The following is a 20,763-nucleotide window of genomic DNA, read 5'->3' as shown; positions in this document are numbered from 1 at the left end:
CTTTTATTTCTAAAATTACTCCTGGCTGTCTTCACACTGTAATGCAAGACTTATGTCCACTCATGTCCACTTCTTTCTCTGTAAATATTCTTCTGACTGGAGATATTAACATTAAATTCACACCAGATGTTGATGACAAACACACACATCAAAACTATTTAGTTCATAAATTAAATTTAATGAAGTCCAACCACAGGGATAGGTATTGAACCAATCAACAAAATGTGTTCAATGTGTTCAACACATTGCTCAATGTGTTGAACGTGCTCTGAAAGCCAACAGCTGAAATATATTATTAAAGTGAGGCAATATATAACAGGTTTAATAATATTAGATAGCCTATTTAAAAGATTTCTCATTACCAAGGTATTATACAAATAGCATTTCATTATGGTTGAAGAGTTCTTTCCTCTGCAGACTTAATGTAATTGTACTCAGGGCTTTTTGTTTTTAACTATAAAAATTGAACTGGCCCCAAACCTTTAGGACCTGAAGGTAGTTTGTATGTCAAAACGGCTCAGAACTACACCTGAACAATGCTTATTAAAGGAGTTGCCTTGATATTATCATTAATAAAATAAAAATTTGAATAAAGTAATAGATACATTTTGGTAAACATGTTTAATATTCATTTCACATGCCATTCAACTTTATTTCACAAACTGTGATTTATGGACTGATTTGTTGCAGCTTCTGTGTGCATCAGTTGGGTTGATACCGTTTTAGGATAATTGGGATTTTAGGTGAAATAAATTTTACAGGCAATTAAGTCAAATAAAGCTGATTTACAATTTTACGTCTGAATGGCTGACGAAGCATGTGCTCTTCATTATCTAGGGTCACTCGTTTGATATCTCTTCTATCTTTCTTCCTCTACATAATGCAGCTCAGATGAGAGGAAGGATGTGGGGAACAAGCTTTGTTAACACAAAAACAACAGCTGGAAACAACGCCATTCTTTTTTCCAGTGCAGGTCTGCGGAGTGTTGGTGAAGTAATACATATGAAGGACAAACACCCTGGATCAAAACATGTATGGAGTGATGTTGTTCTCAGAATATTACTTCCCTAATGGTAACAATACCTCATTTACCCAGGCCATTTCCTGCTGTAATTGTGTGGACAACACTTCCACTGCATTCAGAAACTAGCACACACCCTTGCATAGAAATCAAAAGGAAACGGTCTGTCTAATCAAATACGTCTAAACCACATGTCATGATGTGTTTGAGTGAACAAGAATACCATCTTGTAGTTGAACATTTATTGTGCATAAGATTGTGAATATGTCTTTTAATTATTTTTTTTTAAAAGGGGGTTTTGCTACACATTCGATCCATTGCACTCAAAGTATTGTTTACTCTTACAAAATTTCAGAAATATGTCCCCATGGGAAATTTACCACACACCCAACTCCTACCAGAGGAATGTAAACAACTGAACTCTACCACATGTATATTTTACTAGAATATAATGTAAGCATCTTGTTCACTAGGTCTGACAATATTTATTTTGTTTTTAATTTTTTTTTATTGTGCATTCCTTTATTTTGTCTGCTTTGCCTCTGTGCTCATCTCCTTTCTTTTTCCATTTTTAACAGTAACATCTGTCTCGCTTACGGGACCTGAAGAGTTTTGTAAATTCCCAACACATTGCCCTAACAGCAGAAACAATTAGATTACAATGAGAGACTTACCCTAAAGTTTCTGTTGAAAATATAAATTCTGAGTGCGGTTTTAAATAGACAAAAAAAAAAAAAAAACCAAGAATGGAAGATGTCTGTAAGAAATAAATATACGACAAATAAAACAGATACAACTCCTTTTCACTACTGAGTTTAATTTTTAGCACACATTTGTGGGTAATCTTGAATTGAATCACAGAACAAAGTGGTCTAAGCAATAAATAAAGAGAATAACTTGGAGTTCTTAACATTGCAGTAGTAATGTAGAAACAACTCATCACCTCCTGACTTTGAAATTAAACCTACCAATCCTATGCTCAAATCATCTTATTTAAAGACACAAAATGGCAACAAGTGGGTAAAAAATTCGAGAAGGAATTGGCAATGATGCAAATTCACCGAGCCACAAGAAGGTCGTTATTAGACTGGCTTTTTCTCACAGAGGGCAAAGCTCAAATTAGAGCTGCGCGATACTGCATATTTTGGTTATCGATCCAATAGCAGATCTTTAGGGGAGTCAGAGTGAGTGCCAACTCAGGTTTATGTACCCTGCTTAATTTGCTCAGCTCTGTAAGTAATATTGTGCAACTGAGAAAAATAGTAAAACCACTAAAAGACTGTGAATTTCAACTTGTTACAATATTTTATTTATTCCTGACATGTTCTAAGAACTCAGATAAGTGCTTTTATTATGAAAGCTTGTAGCTTACCACTTTGCCTTGTGCTGATGACCTTCTCAGCTTTTCCACAATAAATTGACAGTGTGATTTGAATAGGAAATTCAATTTGGTAAGAAGTTACACCCTATAATGTTAAGGGCATCATTGAGCAAAAACACCGTCAGTCTCTCTAGTGTTTTTCCAAGAAGCTTTTTTGAATGTGACCAAGATGAGTTCAAAGGCTGTGGGCAGAAGGAGCAGCTCATGAAGATGGACTGCTTGGGTGTTGCACAGAAAAGTACAATGAAGTGAGCTTTGAGAACCACTGAGGTATGCACAACATTCCCAGGATACACACACACACACACGCATACTTCACTCTGGACGAAACAGGCTCACCATTTCCACACAGAGAGGCATTGTATGCACAGCCCCACTCACAACAAAGGCGACATGCAGCGAACCCGAGCTTTTCATCTACCATCTACACCTGCTGTGAGCTTCTGTGTGTGCGCTGTTGGAAAGAACAAGTGACAGAGCAAGACCAACTGATCAGCTGCTAGGACACAAAATATTTTCCATTCGGTCGTCTAAAAAGAAAAAATTGATGCAAGACCATTTGAAAGAAGAAAAACTTTCAAAGAGAAATAAAAACTAGTTTTATTATACTTCCTGAGTAGTAATGTTATTTTGGGAGTCTTTCTGTTGAGGCCACAGCAGAGGAGACTGAATTCCTAAAAAGATTAAATGTTTGGGTGCAGCTGGGGGTAGAAATGCCAAAGGCGAGTAATATGATCAAATGACAAAGCAACATCTGCTGGTGATGTAGAATAAAATTTAGATCTGTTGTAGTGTGCATTTACTTTGTAAACCAATCAACCAAGTAAATCATAACTAGTCGCAGAACATCATAAGATGTTGATGCATAAATTAAATCATTTTAACCTGCTGCCATCCAGCCAGCAACAAAGTAAATTGTTGCTAAATTTAGAATATTGCTATACAGTAATCTATTACAGCCATGCTCAGAAAGTTAATGGTGGGAGCCAATCACCTTCATTGGATGCAACAAAATGGAAAGCACACACTTTTCCAGACTATAAACATGAAATAACACACTGTTCTTTCCTTCAGTTTTGTTTTATTATTAGAAAGAATTCAAACCTTCTACCCAGAAACCAGCAGCACATTGCTCCTTCTATGCATTTAGATGTTGAAATAGAGCAAAGTTTACAGAAGAGAGTTCAGATGTGTCAGAGCTTTGAAGGAAAATAAAAACTGGGAAAAATAATAAGTTAGGTTGAACACAAAAAAGCAAATTGGTGACACTTGGTAAAGGTTTGACTGGCACAACCCCCCAAATAAAAGTAAAACCTTTTGCTAATAGAGCTACTTTACCTCTGACTTTAATGATATGTTGTATGCACAACATGAATGCATGAATGGCCTCCTTGTATTCTAGCACTGCAATGCTCAAAATTAATTACCAACCCTACATAACAGTTTCCTTATTTGTGAGCAAATGTAGACAGTTCTTACACAAAATGTAATTCAATCCCAATAATCCTCTTTTCTTAGGGTAACTCCAGTTTTCAGATTTCTTGTCCTGAAAAATGAAGCTCTAAATCTTGTCTTAAACTTAAAAGATGTTATTCTTTGCCGAAGTAAGATTTAAAGGAATGATATGAGGAGAAGGTTAGCATGGACAGCCGGGCAATCCAAGTTTAAGAGGCTCGTAAAACACACACAAAAATGAGTTCAGCTGGCAGAATCAAATTACAGTAGATGAGGTCTGGTATAGCACTGTATGGCACTAAGAGGAGCTGGAATGCACGGTATACACAAATGAATAGGAGCACAAGCATATAATAATAATAATGCAGTATAAGTGCCACTCTGGTGTATCTGGTTCTGGGCGAGACCCTTGCCTCTCTTAGTACCAGCATGCAAACATCAGTCACCTCTGCTACACAACAGACTGAAAGCAGCAGAATACAAAACACCTGCACAACAACATATGCGTCTTTAATGGACATCTGGCCAGACCAGAAGGTTCAAGATATTACAAATAACACAAAGTAGTGCAAAAATACCAAGATCTGACCTTCTAAACTGACAGGCTTGGAAACAGCAGTAATCATCACATGAACAGGCCCTTATTCTGGAGCAGCTGCAAAGATGCTAGGCTCAGACTGAAAGAATCTGTTGATAAGATAAATGTTGGTCACGCGCTTTACAAGTCTGTGGTTTAGGCAAGGAGCGGCAAGAAGAGTGAGGCCAAAACACAACTTGTTGGCTTATATGCAAAAATGCTGTGTTTGAAGGAAAAACAAACATAACGACGCTGCATGATACTTTAAGGTTGCAGTGGAGATTCACCTTCCAGGAGGACAACCTTTAAAATATGGAGTCATTTAAACTGAAGCATATATACAGAATGTGTTAAGAGTCAAAGACCTAAATCCAAGTGAAAATACGTGGGAAGAGTTATAAACTTGATGTTCAAATCTTATTTCTACCTAATATGATTGACGTTGTGGACATGATTTTGTCTCTAGATGTTCAAAGCTGGCAAAGATATTCCCAAAAAGATTTACAGGTGTAATTGCAGGAAAAAAATCATCCTACAAAATGTTAATTCAGGAAAGCTAAACATAAATGCACTGCACACTTTTATGTCTTCATTCATAAAATACATTTATTTGTTTTTTTATTGAGCTTTATATTAAAACTACCGACTGCTTTGTGTTATAACTAAAATACAGTGAGGTTTGTGGTTCTAACCTGACAAAACTGTGAAAATTTAAAGTAGGATTAATACTTATGTAAGGCACTTTTAAGGCTTGTAAAGAATTAAAAAAAGGAAAAACAATGGGGAAAAAACAACAACAAATGAAATATATTAATGTGAAAGTGCTACAAGAATGAAATTTAAGGAGTTACCAAGGTCATAAGTTTTGGGAGTCGCTGACCACACTAAGCGCTTTAATAAATCAGTGAGCTACACATTCATCTTCCAGCCAATCAATAATCCCAAGACCAGTCAAGATGAGTGACATTAAAAGTACAGAAATGCAATGCACAACCTTGTGCAGTCACAGTGGCAATCTATAGTCCAAAGGGCCTTAAAAAGAAACACTGAATTCATTCAGCACTGAAAATAAATGGGAAAAAAAGTAATTTGCTGTCTATATAACAAATGCGCCACATGTAGGACAAGATCGAAGATGTTAACAAACACACAACATCACATAAACATGCCGAGCACAAGCACACTGATAATCATGCATACAAACTAATGTGGTTTCGTTTTTACTTCAGAAAGCTCCACTGCACCAGAGTTGATGAGGTGTGATCGCTAAAACACACAAACATGCACAGAAACTTAACCACAAAAAGAAGAAGTGAAAATGTCAACATCTGTTAGCTTGAATAAGAAAAGGAGATACAACCGATCAAAGATATTTTTCTATCAGATAAGAATATTGGAAAAAAATAAATAAATACAAAGCTGACCAACAAGCTGCCTCCACTGAACCTTCCATGTTTCTTATCTTGCTCAAATGGCCTGACATCTCTGCTGCCAAACATTCAGTGGGCGGCCCAGTGTTTGAGTTCTGAAGTCCAGCCGTAAAGGCACCACATGATGTCCAGTGATCAAAGAGGAATCTCACCGACCGACACGGCCCGGGTTCTGCTTCTGGCAAACCTCCAGCATTCTCCCATGTCATCAAGATTCCCGATGTTGTTGAAGCATTCACACATGGTTCTGTGCAGACAGATCAAAGATGACTTCCGAAGCTCAACACCAAACAGGCAACAAACCAAATTATGTCGGTCTTAAACATAATTTCGCTGCGGTAGCAAAAGGTTATTCCTTGTGCATAAAGTAGAGATAAAATTAAAATTTATGTGCAGCCTTTTCACATCTGAATGTCTGTTCCTACTGTTGAATAAATAAAAATGGATGCTTATGCACACTGGCTCGTGACAAGTCGGTTATGAGGTACCTCCAGAAACTGGGCTTGCAGGCTGTTTCTCCCCTGCTGGTCATAAAAAGCTGGGAACAAAATCAAGAAAATGGAATTAAATTCTGAGGCCCGACTGCTGACTGTGAGCTTCATCAGTAGCGGCATCAGAAAACAAAACAATTCTGAATCAGATCTTGTAGCAGGATTAAACAGACTCCAGAGCATATCATTGCCCTGTGACAGAAAATTATTAGTTTACTACATACAGCTCCTTGCAGCTAAGGTGAGACTCTTTTTCTAAACTTCCCCCCTGAAGGTAAACATCAGTTTGCCAAGTCAGCAGAACCAGACCAGAGCCACATGTTATTCTGACAGCATGCTGCCCACCAGCTGCAAGCCACCTAAGCTATTTGTTGTGCATTTCAGTGATAAATACAACTCTTTATAGAAGACAAATATGCTTTCAGCAATTAGACAATACAAAGCCTTACAAATCCCCACACTAACAAGAAAGCTACAGCTAAACGCTGCACCCACAGGGGAAGTTGCATAATTTAAACTACAGGCAAGAGGAATAGCTGCTACAAATTACTATTTAAAAACTCTGCATGAGACTTTTTAACATATTAGCTGAAGATCCTTCGATTCTCTCTCTTGTGACAGCACCTCAGCTGTGAGATTAGAAATTAGAAAAGCAGTGATCTTGTGGTGCTTCATCTGGCTTGGTTTGATAGCAAGGCGCCTGTGGGGGTCTTCACAGGACAGCTCCCAACACTGTGGGTTTTCTTCAGTAATGACATCCCACAGATTGCGTAACTCTGCCACTGTATGGCCCTCAGGCATCAACTCTCTGCTACTGTAACCATGAGGCTGTCAGTGACTCCCATCCCCCTCTTTCTCTCATATACATGCAGTGTGCTCTCACAGATAATCGCACACATGCTGCACGCTCAAGGTCCCATTGTATCCGACGAGCTCTGAGGAGGCACGAGCTGGCTGCTGTCACACTCACGGTTTCAATGTACAGTACACACAAAGAAACTCACGAGTAAAGCTCAGAACAATGCTTCATTGGCTGAAACAAAAAACAAAGCAACAAAAAAGAAGCAGCAGTCATGAGACGTTGTGATCTTGCCTTAGACACTGCGGTCCCACGTGTTTTACAACGCGCCAGCTGAGTCAGGAGATTTTCCAACAGAAAGCAGGAAATCAATACATTTGGCAAGCCTGGTGGAGTAGCTCTTTTATTTAGCAGATCATTCTCAATTCTACTCACACAAATGAGACGGCTCCAAATACAACAAGAAGCAAACTCTTACTTCTTGTAGTAAGACGGTTCGGTCAGTTTATGTCGTCAGATAGGGACCCGTTTTATTTTAAAATTTTAAATTGCTTGCCGTCTCTTATTAAAGGGTTAGAAATGTCTGTTGTATCTATTTTGACTGGGGAAAAAAGAATGTCGAAGTCAGCCTTAACCCATTAAAGAACAAAACAGAGAAAAAAAAAAAACAATTCATCTGGGCTGCATAAGCAGTAAATAAATGTGTGAAGACTTCACTGGAGTCTTCACACATCAAACTCTTCCATCCACACAGCTAGGATCGACTCCATGACTCCAGTGAAGACTCATGAGAATACATCTATAAATCCTCCACTAAAATAAGTTGAAAGGAATTTAAAATTGGTTCCTAATAGCAAAATCTTCAGAGACATATTGGCAGAGCATGTGTGCTCACATATGAGTTGTATTTGAAAAGTTGGGAAAACTGATGCATAAGCTTTCTGTATATTTCCCTGCCAAAGCCTTCATGCCACTTAAACAAAAACGTCATTGGACTGGAAGAATATTTTTTTGTTTGTTTTCAAAATGTTTAAAATAGAAATCTAAACAGGATGACAAGCAAATCTATTCAAGCCCCTTTCAATCTGATGCTCCTAGAAAAGGCTGATGCAACAAACTCTATGCGGACTCATGAAAAGAGTCCGAATAGAGTCCGATTTAATCTCAGTGTAAATCCAGTTCTTTCATGAAGGCCTCAGAGGTTTGAGAGAACATTAATGAACAAACAATATCATAAAAAAGAATTTAATAGCTAGAATAGCATAGTCAAAGTCTAAAGGTGCATTTAATTGAGAATTTTCTAGTTCCAAGAATTAGAAAATTGCCTATTTCCTGATGCTGTCCATCTAGTCTGGCTTACTTTAGGAAAAAAAGACAAAGGCTAGGCAAAGCTGGTAGAGACAAACTCCAAATAACTTGTGGCCACAATTGAAAGGACAGTGGCCACAGCTGTCCTTATAAGCTGTGGCCACAGCTGTCCTTATAAGCTTATAAGGACAGCTTATAAGCTTCACCAGGAAACTGAACATAGACACATCCAAGTTTTTAATAAAAGAAAATTAATAATTATCTTCCACTTCACAATTGTGTGCAAATAAAACACACTAACATTTGTGGTTGTAACAATGCAGAATGCGAAAAAGGTCACGAATACTCATTGTCTTCAATACTTTTTCAAGTATTGAACTGAATACTACAACATTTTATACTGTCATCATAAGGAGGCAATAAAGCCTTCGTTACACATGGTTGCAATAAGCAGTGTAGTGGTTGCTAACCAGACAACGCCTTAAATAGGAAGACAAACAAACCAGATCAGTCTGCCAGAAAACGTGAGAGGAATGCTGTAATCTTTTTTTCATGTCAGCTCGTAGTAACTGTATCTCCTCCAGAAGTGGAAACAGATCTATTCAAGCAACGAGAACACGGTTTATAATGAGCCGGGATTCATTTGATGATTTTCTAGGATGTAATAATAAAATGCATATAGTACATAAATAAACCCAATGTAAAAAAAATAAATAAATAAATTTGAACATTTTCTGAACGTGTGGTCAAATTTTGCTATTTTAGGTTAAGATGTGTTAAAATAACAGATGGATTCCAAACTTACTAAATTATAGACTAAAACCTTCCAGATGTGTCTGGCCATTGTTCAGTGATTTATATGATGTTACTCCAAATGCTTAATTTAATTCCATTGGAAGGGTGTCAATTTCCAGTCCTCTGGGGCCTGTGTTAACCAACTTCTAGATCTGACTCTGTTTAATATTGAAATGTCTCACTTAGATCTCAACTTGAGTTCTTAGCTGCAAAAACACCAGTGAGCTACAGATTTAAATTTGTGAAAGTAATAATAATTAAAAAGGTATATTCTGCAACCAAAATTTGCTCTAACCCGAGCAAAACACCGGTCCTAAAGATCTAACAAGCTGAGCATTACAAGCTGTGAACATTAATAATTTCCACATGAAAGGAGAAATGACTCATGAGTAGATAACTTGGGAAAAAAAAAGCCTTTCTTTTCAAATATGTAGCTAACTTCTGAGCTGTAGTGTTAGAGTAAAAGACCTCTTGAACACAACAGGTAAATAGCAAGTGGCTTTACTGTTTCAAGTTAAACCAATACAGTAATGTCTACAGCTACAGGGTATTGAATGGGACTGCCACACACACAGCTGCTGGAAGAGACACATCCTAAAGATGCTCTGTTTGGTAAATCACTTACGTATGCATCACTCTGTGATATTTATCCTGTACAATGCAATGGAAAAAGAAACATTGTTTAAAAACACTGAGTATTTATAAAGGTCGAATTCCCTGGTCGTGCAAGTATGTGCATCTTTAGACTAACTTTGTTTAATCACCTTTTTTTTTGTTTGTTTGTTTTAGACTTTGTCCTTCTTTGACAGTGGTCCACCATGCCACATCCTGACTAGGTCACATACGTTCACCCTGCCTGCAAAGGTTTTTCAAATCTATCAAGTTGTGAGGACATCTCTTGTCCACAGCTCTCCTCAGGTGACCTCACGGATTTTCTTTCATATTCAATTCTGGGTCTAGACTAGACCAATCCAAACTTTTGTTTTTCCTCACAATCCACTCTTTTAATTCATCTGATGTGTTCTCAATTTCATTGTCATGGCGAAAAATAAAACTCCATTCAATCTTGCACTTTCTAGCAGAGACATGATTGTTGGGTCATAACGGACTGCTATTTGAAACGTCAAACTTTTAATCACAATGCACTTTGGCTAGGTGCTGTTTGGAGGTTTACAATGGACTACAGGCAGAAAACAACTATTAACAATGACACGGTAACACAAGATAATCCATGTTGCAAACCTGCTGTAAAGCACAAGCTATGGTGGATCTGAGCTGCCTCGGAGTGAATTATGAAAAGCGGGAATGATGACGGCTGCTAAGGAGGAATAAGCCACAAACAGAGAGTTCAAAGTTAAATATTCACTCCAAATTCAAATCTAATCCACTTAAGTAAGACTGACAACTTGTCTTTTGGCTGAACTTGTTGAGAATGGCATTATCTTGACAGCAAAAATAAACATGCCAGCCAGTAAAAATATCAGGAAAAACACTTAGAGTGCCATGCTGCAAATGCTAAAACGGCTGCAAAAACACAGCAAAAGCAGAAGGTGACAGATGTATAGATAAAAGTAATTTAAATTCAAATGCAGAAAGAGAGAGAGAGAGATGTTGCTACCTGAGAGGCAGATGAAAGTCGTGTAATCTCCCTGGCCACCAGTGGCCAGGAAAGGTATCTTCTTCTTTGTCCGCCTCTTCACCTGTACACCAGCGAGCATCTTCTCATCGTGAGGCGTGAAGAGCTCCTTGTTGATGGCTGACTTGGCACTCATCTCCGACGCAGGCAGAAATAAACCGGTGAAAAACGACTAAATGGAGGGATCTAATCTTCACTGAAGAGGAGAAGAGAAAAACAGACACAGCAAATTTAATTAGACAGAAAGAGGATATTCTGCACATTAAGAGTCAAATTCGAATTCACACTTCTGGAAGTCCATCAAATACAACCACTTGCTTGTGTATTTTAAATCAGAGTAAGAAGTGTATAAAATATTAGTATTTATTGAGTATTAGTTTTAGCATATAGTACAACGTCCACAACATATGTTCATCTATACAGTATTTTGCACCAAGTGAAGACTCATAATTGTAAAAATTTGACATTAATTGTCTCTGAAGTGTTGATGTTTGACTTTATAGAAGAAAATAAATAAAGATTATTGAACCAGAGAACAGGATGAACAATGGTGAGCAACAGTTTTATGTTTTGCCAAAAAATGTGATTAGCTTTTAGGCATCACAAAACTCCATGCACATAAATTACATTACCATAATTCAGCACTGTGACAACGTGGTCCCAGGACCAACCTCTGGGGAATAGCTTTGCCTATTTTAAGGTAGCTGAACACAACCTTTTTGTAATTGACACAGCAAGATCATTTTTAATCTAAGCTAAGAATCACCTCAATCTAGCACAGAAATATCATCACCTCATTCAAACTGCTACTACGTTTTATTTTTTTAAAAATGGGTTCTAGCTTTTGTTACCTTATTGTGATGGGAGATTGCCTACTGTGTTAACAGCATACAGTATTCACATCTCTAAATACTTTACAGAAAAAGCACTGTTCAAGAAAAAAAGAAAAAAAACTGAGGCTTGCTGCACCAGCTTTCTGTCAAACCACAAATACTGCAGACATTCTGGCTGCATCTTAAGAGTTTGCATATTAACTCTATGCCAAGTTTTCACTGAAAAACAAGCAAGAATGGTACGCTTCAATCAGAAGTTATATCCTAACATTTTTTCATCAAACCATTTCCAGTCATGGTGCCTCATTAGCACCATTTCATTCTGTTTCCAGAGGAGAAAATCCCTGCTATATGAAAGCCACGTTTGCAGTGAAGGGTTTTTATCTGTCACAAGTTCAAAATGCTGGTCAGCATCATTAAAAATATTTGCAAACACCAACTGTTGTGTAAAACAGCACTTGTGCAATAAATTAGACTGGTGAAACAGTGGGTGTCCTGAAGGAAGAACACAAAAGTCCTGATCTGGTGCTACTTATATATATATATATATATATATATATACACATATACTGACCATGAACAAAGTGTCATGGTCAGTCATTTAAAAACCACATCTGAATTTTTACACTAGCAACTTGCTCCATCTCTTATTGCTACTTTAAAACAAAAATGAACATTGAAAGAAAGAAAAAGTAAAACAAGCCTCTGAACAACACGAGATGCATTTTTGTTACTCTATTGGAGCCGCATTCTTCAAATTCCTTATAACTACATTGTTTTTGCGTTCTGCTCTGAAAGCACTTACAAAATGAAATGGCTTCAGCTAAAGCTATTTGAAGAACCGTCGAGTTCCCCTGATGCAGAACAGAAATTGTCCCCCCATCATTACACACCAACATCTACCAGTAAATGTATATCTTTTTTGACTGGTGGGACACATTGGAGACAAAGCAGCAGTATGTCTGATGCCAGGAAATACTATGCTACCTCGGTTTCACTATCTGCAAGTGCAGTATATGGTCATAAAGAAATGGGCTATTTAGATCTAAATGCCCTCAAGAGTCCCGTGGAACTTAATCATCGTCTCAGCCGCAGGCATTCATTCGAGACACATAGCGGCTAACATTATATACCACATATGCCACCTTGGTGCTGACAAACCACTCTGTCAGTCTCAACCTGAGGATGAATTACTCTACAGCAAGGCAAAGCAAGGCATGCCATTAAACAGTCCCCCCATCAAAAACACTTGCTCACATAAACAAAAAGGTTTTCTAAACTTCTTGTAGGATTTAATTCATTTCTATCAGGGAAGCAGAACAAAAAGTCATAGAGCGCATCGATAAAAATCACAAAACCATAACCTACAAACATGTTAAAAATAGGTACATTTTAACATGCTAAACTATAGTCTAAGCTATATATATATGTTCTTGACAAAAGAGCGTTAATTAATACATGGTGTGGTTAAATGGGCATCCAATCTAAAACTACTTCCAGTGTCTTTCGGCATCAGAGCATTAATTTCTTTGACTGCATTCTTCACTAGCCCCCCATCAGAGCAGCAGAATTTCACTCCCCACATAAAAATGAACCAAAACTTAAAGTTAAGATTTAAAATCAGTCCCTCAGGCATCTTGTATCCTGAGAAAACAGATCGAGTTTTCAGATTGTTTTTCAGGAGCTGTGAGTTTGCTCTGCACAGCGCAGCGGGAACTTTGATCACAGACGTCTACGTTTAAAATTATCAACTGCGCAAAAAGCCAGACGGCAAACTCTGAAAGTGACATTTACACCGTTGAATTCTTCCTTCTGCCCTTTAGAGATTTTTATACAGCATAGAACAGTTCCTTACAAGAAAACGTTTCCATTTAATTTGCCTGTTGGTAAAACAACCTGCACACGAAAGTTAAAAATCAAAGAAATAACTGGTCAAACGGCCCCGGTCTCATAGCTCCCTATATTACCCCTGAAGCCGTCACTAGCACACATCTTCCCTCAGGTGGCCCAGCGAAGCATAAGATCAGGGAGAAGGGATAACACGACAGGGACACAAGGAGGAAAACAAGTAGGAATATGAAGAAGAAGACGCTGAAACCTCCAGGCATTGAAATGTAGCCAGCTAGTGTGCAGCTTACGGTTTGACTTAACACAACCCGAAACAGCACAAGGCTGAGCAACTGTAGCCAAGGAGCTACTGTGGTAGTGAAGGCAATGCACATACATCCAGCACTGTTTGTCACCCCATTTTCACCCAAAACACTTCATTAACTGAGGTTATATGGTGCACAGGAGTGAAAAGGCCGGTACTTTTTCCTTTTGCATTCCTTTGCTCCACTCTCACTTTGCGGGATAACGTTAAATCTCTCCGGGCAGTGCTTACTGGTCTCCTGGGACCTCACTGAAGTGAGGTCTGTGGGTTAGACTGCACAGTCACTTCTTTAACAAGCACACAGTCCTGCTCTCATGACCGGGGAAAAGAGAGCGTAGACTTCAGGAGGGAAGTAATGATCAAAATGTTTAACTTATAACATCCAGCACATAGCAGGTACATAACTAAAGTATATTTTAAACATGATCCTTGTGTAATTAGGATGTGTAATTTAACAAATGGAGAAAAAAAATTATGTAAAGGTAAAAGATGACGAATGTTTAAAGTAGATTTGTTGTGATTTAAAATAGATTTTTCTGACCCTGATCCAGCAACATTTAAGGTTTTAGAGGTAGAAATTATTAGTTATAGGTGCTTCAACTTTCAATACACCCCTTATTAAAAAACAAGCTGCAAAAATAGAAAGTAATAGAGGTCTTTTGACAGTTCTCCATATCTATCAGATTGTGAGAGCATCTCTTTTTATCAGCTCTCTTCAGACGATCCCACACATTTTGTAAGGAGTTTACTTCTGGATTCTAAGCAATTCCAAAAGTTAATTTTATTTCTCTCACTCAGTCATTTTGACTGCGCCTCTACTCGAATAAGATTGTTTAGCAGACATACTGACACACTGCTGGTACGTAAACAGACGTACCCCTTTCTTTCTGGTAAGGCTGCAGCTATGCTAAGAACTGTTGTATATTTGACCAGCAGCGGGAATCAAGCGTGACAGTGGTAGAGGTTTTACTTGAAGCCGGGGGTTTTAGCTAAATTTATTAAGGTAATAATGTCTGCAGAAAACTTTATCCGAAAGTACAAGACATAATGGTTTGTCCAGATAATCTACTAAAAAAAAAAGATTAATTGTATTCTTCAAGCTGCTCATATCTACTCCTCCTACTCATATTTGGCTGGCTTTGGAAACTTGGGAGGACAAATTAGTTTCTGTCATTCTGCACTTAGCTCTGTGAGATGCATGAAAGACGTAGCAAAACGCTTTGCTACATCTGCAGCCTTTCATGCACGGCTTTCATGTTGACTCAAAGTTCTGAACAAGACCTTGGGGGAAAACTCCCACGGTTTCCTCGTGTCCATGAAAACAAATAAGCAGAGGTTCATGTCAGTAAGAGTAACTGTGAATGAGTCTAGTCCAACATTGCCGTATGGCCAGATATTAAATGTCACAGGTCAGAAAACTGAGAAATTATTTTCTTGAAATTTGTTTTGAAGTTTTTTAGTGCCGGTCTGTGACACGTCTCCATTTCGGTTATGCAACGGCACAACGCTGCTGCAACGAACGCTGAATATTTACAAATTATTTGAAGAAATTAAGATCGTAATTCTATATGTGCTATTTTTTATGGTTTGTGCTCATCTGGGAGGCACGAGCCTCAGATCCAGGAGGCAAAAACTCAATCTCTTCAGCTCATTCTTAGGAGATGAATACAAAGTCCCTCCAGCAATTCCTGAAGTCCACCCGCAAATCTCCAAAGAGAGGCGCCCTGGAGGCATCCTGATCAGATACCCAGACCACCTCGACTGACTCCTTTTGAAGCGCAGGAACAAGTTTGCTCTGAATTTTCCCAGGATTAAAAACCCATCTATAATGTGGAGCCCAGCCAACATACAGCAAAAAAAAAAAAAAAAAACTAATTTCAGCCACTTGCCTGAATAATGCATGCAGGGCAAGAAGTACATATTTTGTCTGTAAAATTCAGTGATAATTAATGCTTTTCTGCTTAAATCTTCTATTTTGTCTGGGAACACAGATCTCTGCCCACTGCAACAGACAAGATCCTGTTTAAAACAGCAAAAACAAGATTGTTTTTTTTTTTTTCATAACAGTCATGTTTTAAAAGAAGTGTTACACCAAACTTTATGGAAAGATTCAACTAGAACTGATTACCACCCCCCACACAACCCAAGATGGAAAACCGCTGGGAAATATTGTAATATTTCCCCTAAGACTGACTGATTTTATTGCTGTATTATGACATAAACCCCACAAAACATTGCAACATTCAACATGAGTGGATGGATTTGACTGCTGTAAAGTCATCAGAAAATATAAGCTCTAATTGAACCCAAATAAAGAAGGAAATTGAAAGAAATTTCTGGGAATATTCAGTCATCAGAAACATCAGGCAGCCTCCAACAACAAAACACCATGGGAACCATTAGGATTAGGTCCATCCCAAATGTACAAACTCCCTACAAGGACAAGTTTCTGGTGTATGCATACACTGCTGATCTGGTTTGGCATTTGTTTCTGCAGCTCAAACAACTGAGATAAAAAATAAAAAAAACTAAACTAAACAAAGATGCCTCTAGGAAACTACCCATATTCCTGAAAAAAATGGTTCCTGCAGTGGAAATGCACCTTAAGCAAATGTTCAAACAATTTCCTATTTGGAAAGCCTGCGTCCTCACTGACCATTTCAGAAGTCATTTTTACTTTTTTTTTTTTTTTTTTTTTTGAGTACATACCCTGTTTATCCAAGAGAGACATACCTCTCGTTTTTATGTGGCTCAGAATTTGTCTCAGGCTTTTTTTTTTTTTTTACTTTTCCAAATAGCCTTATTATTTTACTTTTATTTTATGGGAAAAGCAATTTCAGAGAGATAACCTGCTAAAGTTCCATTTCACGTGTTGGACAAAAGACAAACAACAAAAGATGAGTAAAGTACATTCCACTGGTGTGCATTGTATATTACATTAAAAAAAATCTAAATCCTTCAGAGGAATAGTACTCCATTAAACTAACATACTGAACAAGACCAGAGTGTTTTACCTTAAAGAAAAAAACACGTTGAAAGCATTCATTCAGTTTTTCTCAGGTGACTCAGTTGATGCTGAAGGTATAAAGTTGAAAAGCTAAGCATGCATCATTGAAAAGCATACCACCCCCCGCACCCCCCAAAATGAGCTCATTGTTTACAGGCACCTTACAGCAGTAAAACATTTGAGATGGAACTGGGTAAATAGTAGAAAAACCAAATGCAGTGCACTTACTAACCGATATCTCAAACAGTGCAGGGATCATTACCACAATGACTCTGTTATATGGCGAGGCCACAGCATGAGGCATTAACAATACAAATGTGAAAGTGCATTAGGCAAATGCAACAAATGCATGCCCACAATAAATAGCACACACAGGAGCATGTGGCTAGAGAGGGGGAAAAAAAAGAAGCAACAACTGTGTGGTAAAGATGAGATATATATATATATATATATATATATATATATATATATATATATATATATATATATATATAGTTCATTTTCAATTAAATAGATACAAAAATAAAGATGAGTTTCAGACATTCACAGCACAAGGAAAACTACTGCTGTAAGACAGGAATGGTGATTAGAGCCTCGGAGATTTTGCTTCTTCCAGGGCCTCAAATATCAGTGTCAATAGGAAAACGAGCACGCTGAGTACACTCTCCTTTTTCTCCATAAACTGGCGTAGAACAGAAGATACATTTATTTCTGCCCACAGGAAAATGTTACCAAATGACTTCAAGTCGTGGATATGCAAGGGCAAAGCCAGCTGAACAGGTCACATAACGATGACTGTAAGTGGACAAAGAAGAACGGGGGATAATGTACGGTTGTGTTTATGGCTTACCAGAGCAAATTAGCCCCCGGTTTCCTGCATGAAAAGAAACAATTTATCATTTCGAGTGCGTTAGGCAGTTTTACTGAAGAGAGGTACACCTAATCTGACTTTGGTATGCACATGAACACATCCATATATTGCAATAAACTTTAAGACTTATATGTGTTACTGTTGCTCATGGTGTCTAACAGCTAGTGGAATCACAGAATGGAGTTTTTCAGAAAATTTGAGTAAAGCACAAGATTAATAAAAAGATAAATTAATAAAAAGTTGAGTGGTATGAAAAAAATTTAGCTAAAGATAAGAAGGTTCTAATGGATAACCACATTGTGAACCACTATTTTGCACCAGGGTCCTCTATTCAAATATAAGATAAAAGTTTGAATTGATTTGGAAATTAAGATCCCAAAGTTTGGGGGATAATTGGAGAAATACAAATTGCTTGAGGTCCTGTTGAAATTTGTTTTGAAGTGCGTAACAATTTAGAAGAAAATGCCATGTGGTGACGTTTTTCCAATTTCCCTTTGCAGACTAGCTTTATTTTAATGCCATGTCAATTTTCCAGCAGGACTTACCCCCTGTCAACACCACCAAATGTACCAATACCTGGTTTAATGTCTATGGTCATCACTGCACTTGATTAGCCAGGCTTGACATAATCCCCATAGAAAGTCTATGACAGGTTGTCAAGAGGAAGATGAGAGACACCAGAGCCAACAGCGCAGACAAGATGAATGCCGCCTCTGAAGCATCCCAGGCTTCCTTAACACCTCAGCTGAGACACAGGCTGAATGCTTTCAAAGCCCATGCTACACTGATGCAGAAATTCATGTGCACATTTTTTTTTTTTTTTATGAAATAAATTTGGGGTTTTCATGCCGTTAGCCACAATAATGATCAAAATTTTACTAGTATTATTTGAGCTCCATTTCTGTAAAATTGCATTGATATAGCAACTTTTGAGCACCTGAATGTGACTTACAAATTCTATTCCACTTACATTAAATCTACTGATGAAATGCAACAAACTTCCCAGATAAAACGCAAGTCTTTAACCTCAAATTGCAACTCATTAAACCAGTAATATCACACCGAGAACGCAATGCATTCAATTTTGCCTTAAATAATTTCAAGTTAAAACTGTGACTGCAGGAAAACAATGCCGTTATTGTGGACTGACAGAAGCACAGCCTACAGTAATAGCAATGAACTATTCCGTTTGGACAACACCCAGATTCACTTCGGGCTGGCAGGAATTTTCACTGTCTGGGATATTTTTTTTTTTCTTCCAAGTCACATATTTGACAGGGACATCATCTCTCTCTGTGCAAATACTGGATGATTAAAACCCGGGCGCTAGAATTTAGTACGTCAAAGGAGCGTGAAAACCTGCAGAGATAACGAAGACTAAAGCATTGAGGTATGGCTGACCTTTAGGAATTCCCTGATGAATCATTAACGCGGATTATCCGGAGTTTGTCAAAAAGAAAGAACGAAAAACAAACACAATGACGACTTTCTCAGCGTGTTTGTCTTCTCTGAAGCCGATAAAGAATATTGACAACGATTGCTCATAAAGTCTACAGTGTGAGATTCACCAAGTTTTATTATTAAGAAACACCATCACGCGCACTGTCCGTAGGTGAGCGCGTGCATTCGCTCTGGAATCACCGCAAAGTGGCTGAAAGGTTGCTGACGCAGTCGCTTGTTAAAAGAAAGCGAAGGTAGAAAAACCCAAAATAAAGTTTTGCTATTTTCTTTTGGGTTAAACGTCGTGCTTACATGCTGTTCTTCGCCAGGTGTAAAGCTTCGCGGAACTCACCTGATGTGTTAAAGCGAGCCCCTTTTTTCCACGTGCGGACCTCTAATCCCTCGCTTTATGTATCCAGCTGTCACTGCTCACCCACTCCTTACTTTCTGCAGCCTCTTCCTTATTGGTAGCTGTCTCCTCAAACTAAACGGTAGCATTTCGTGCTCGACATCGCGTCGACTTCACGTCTCTGATAGCTGTTGGTTTCTTAGCGGCGAGAGGAGAGTTTTTTTGTTTTTTTTTATCTCCCCTCCTCTGCTGCGAAGCCAGCCTGTGTCTGACTCTGGTCTCTGTCTGTGAATGGGAAACCAGTAGCAGATTTGCTAGACACACAAACATGCACGCCAACCACGCAGACTGTGACACAAACCCACGCCTGCGTGAGCTGTCTTTTACATGTCAACAAATAGTTTTTTGTTTTTTTTTACTTTTTTATTTTGATTAAAGATGGGCAAAATACCTCGCAACTCTATTTCTATCTCTTCATCTATTCACTGGATAGAAAATAGCTTTAGCAGTGGCGGTTCTTGCCTTAATGTTGCCCCTGGGTGGGGGAACCCCTCCTCCTCATATGGCATATACTTGGAAAAAAAAAAGTAAGACAGCACATTAATTGTTCAGATTTAGGAAATATAATTAAATCGATGTTTAGCCACGTTTTTTATCCCTTAGAAAATTTTTGATTGGACTGCTCTCAAACAACAAAAATGACCTTGTTACCAAACCCTAAAGATGAGCTTTTTGCTATTTTTAAAAATATTTTTTTTTTCATATATGTTGGAAAGCCAATATTTTTTATGCTGATAGAATGACTTTAATTTTGATTAGTGGTCGGTTATACTGGTGCCAAGCCATGCTGTTAGGCTCTCTTATTCAATGTAATTTAACGTAATCCAGGTTTGATCCAGCTATATGTCTTACTTGTACTGTTTAACACAATCTTAAGATTGATTATATATATATCAGGTGTTATAAAAAAAACATGGGAAAATGCTATTTTGGGTTTTTCACAAACAGGTTTCATCAATTCATCAATCCCGTGAGTTTTTTTGTTTTTGTTTTTGTTTTTTTTGTGGAAATCCATAGTCTAAATTTGACTAGTTTTGGTATATCAGATTATGAACTTGGAGGTGAACAAATGCAGGCCAGATTCCTTAAAATCCATAAGATGGTCTTCTAATTAATATAAATTACCACGATAAGCCAGATTGCTGTACATCCTGTACA

At 37.9% G+C, this 20,763-nt stretch overlaps 1 protein-coding gene across 3 annotated transcripts in view; it reads right to left on the bottom strand.

Moving 5' to 3' along the window:
* The window catches only part of stxbp6 (syntaxin binding protein 6 (amisyn)), a 110,349-nt gene extending 90,209 nt beyond the window's left edge, over positions 1-20,140 (bottom strand). Inside the window, exons 1-2 of one of the 3 annotated variants that reach the window (XM_088002445.1) lie at positions 19,549-20,140; positions 10,876-11,089 (exon numbers count right to left, since the gene is read on the bottom strand). In XM_088002445.1, the coding sequence (XP_087858571.1) occupies positions 10,876-11,029 (154 nt within the window). In that variant the 5' untranslated portion in view covers positions 11,030-11,089; positions 19,549-20,140. The remainder of the gene's footprint in view (positions 1-10,875; positions 11,090-19,548) is intronic. The other 2 variants (XM_088002444.1, XM_014971762.2) reach the window with 2 other exon arrangements.
* Between the last annotated feature and the right edge of the window lie 623 nt (positions 20,141-20,763).

Source organism: Poecilia mexicana, unplaced genomic scaffold, assembly GCF_051168715.1.
Source record: "Poecilia mexicana isolate PSO_F unplaced genomic scaffold, ASM5116871v1 scaffold_22, whole genome shotgun sequence".
In the NCBI taxonomy this organism is placed as follows: domain Eukaryota; kingdom Metazoa; phylum Chordata; class Actinopteri; order Cyprinodontiformes; family Poeciliidae; genus Poecilia; species Poecilia mexicana.
The sequence above is the reverse complement of the archived record's forward strand: the minus strand, read 5'-3'. Positions and strand labels throughout refer to the sequence as shown.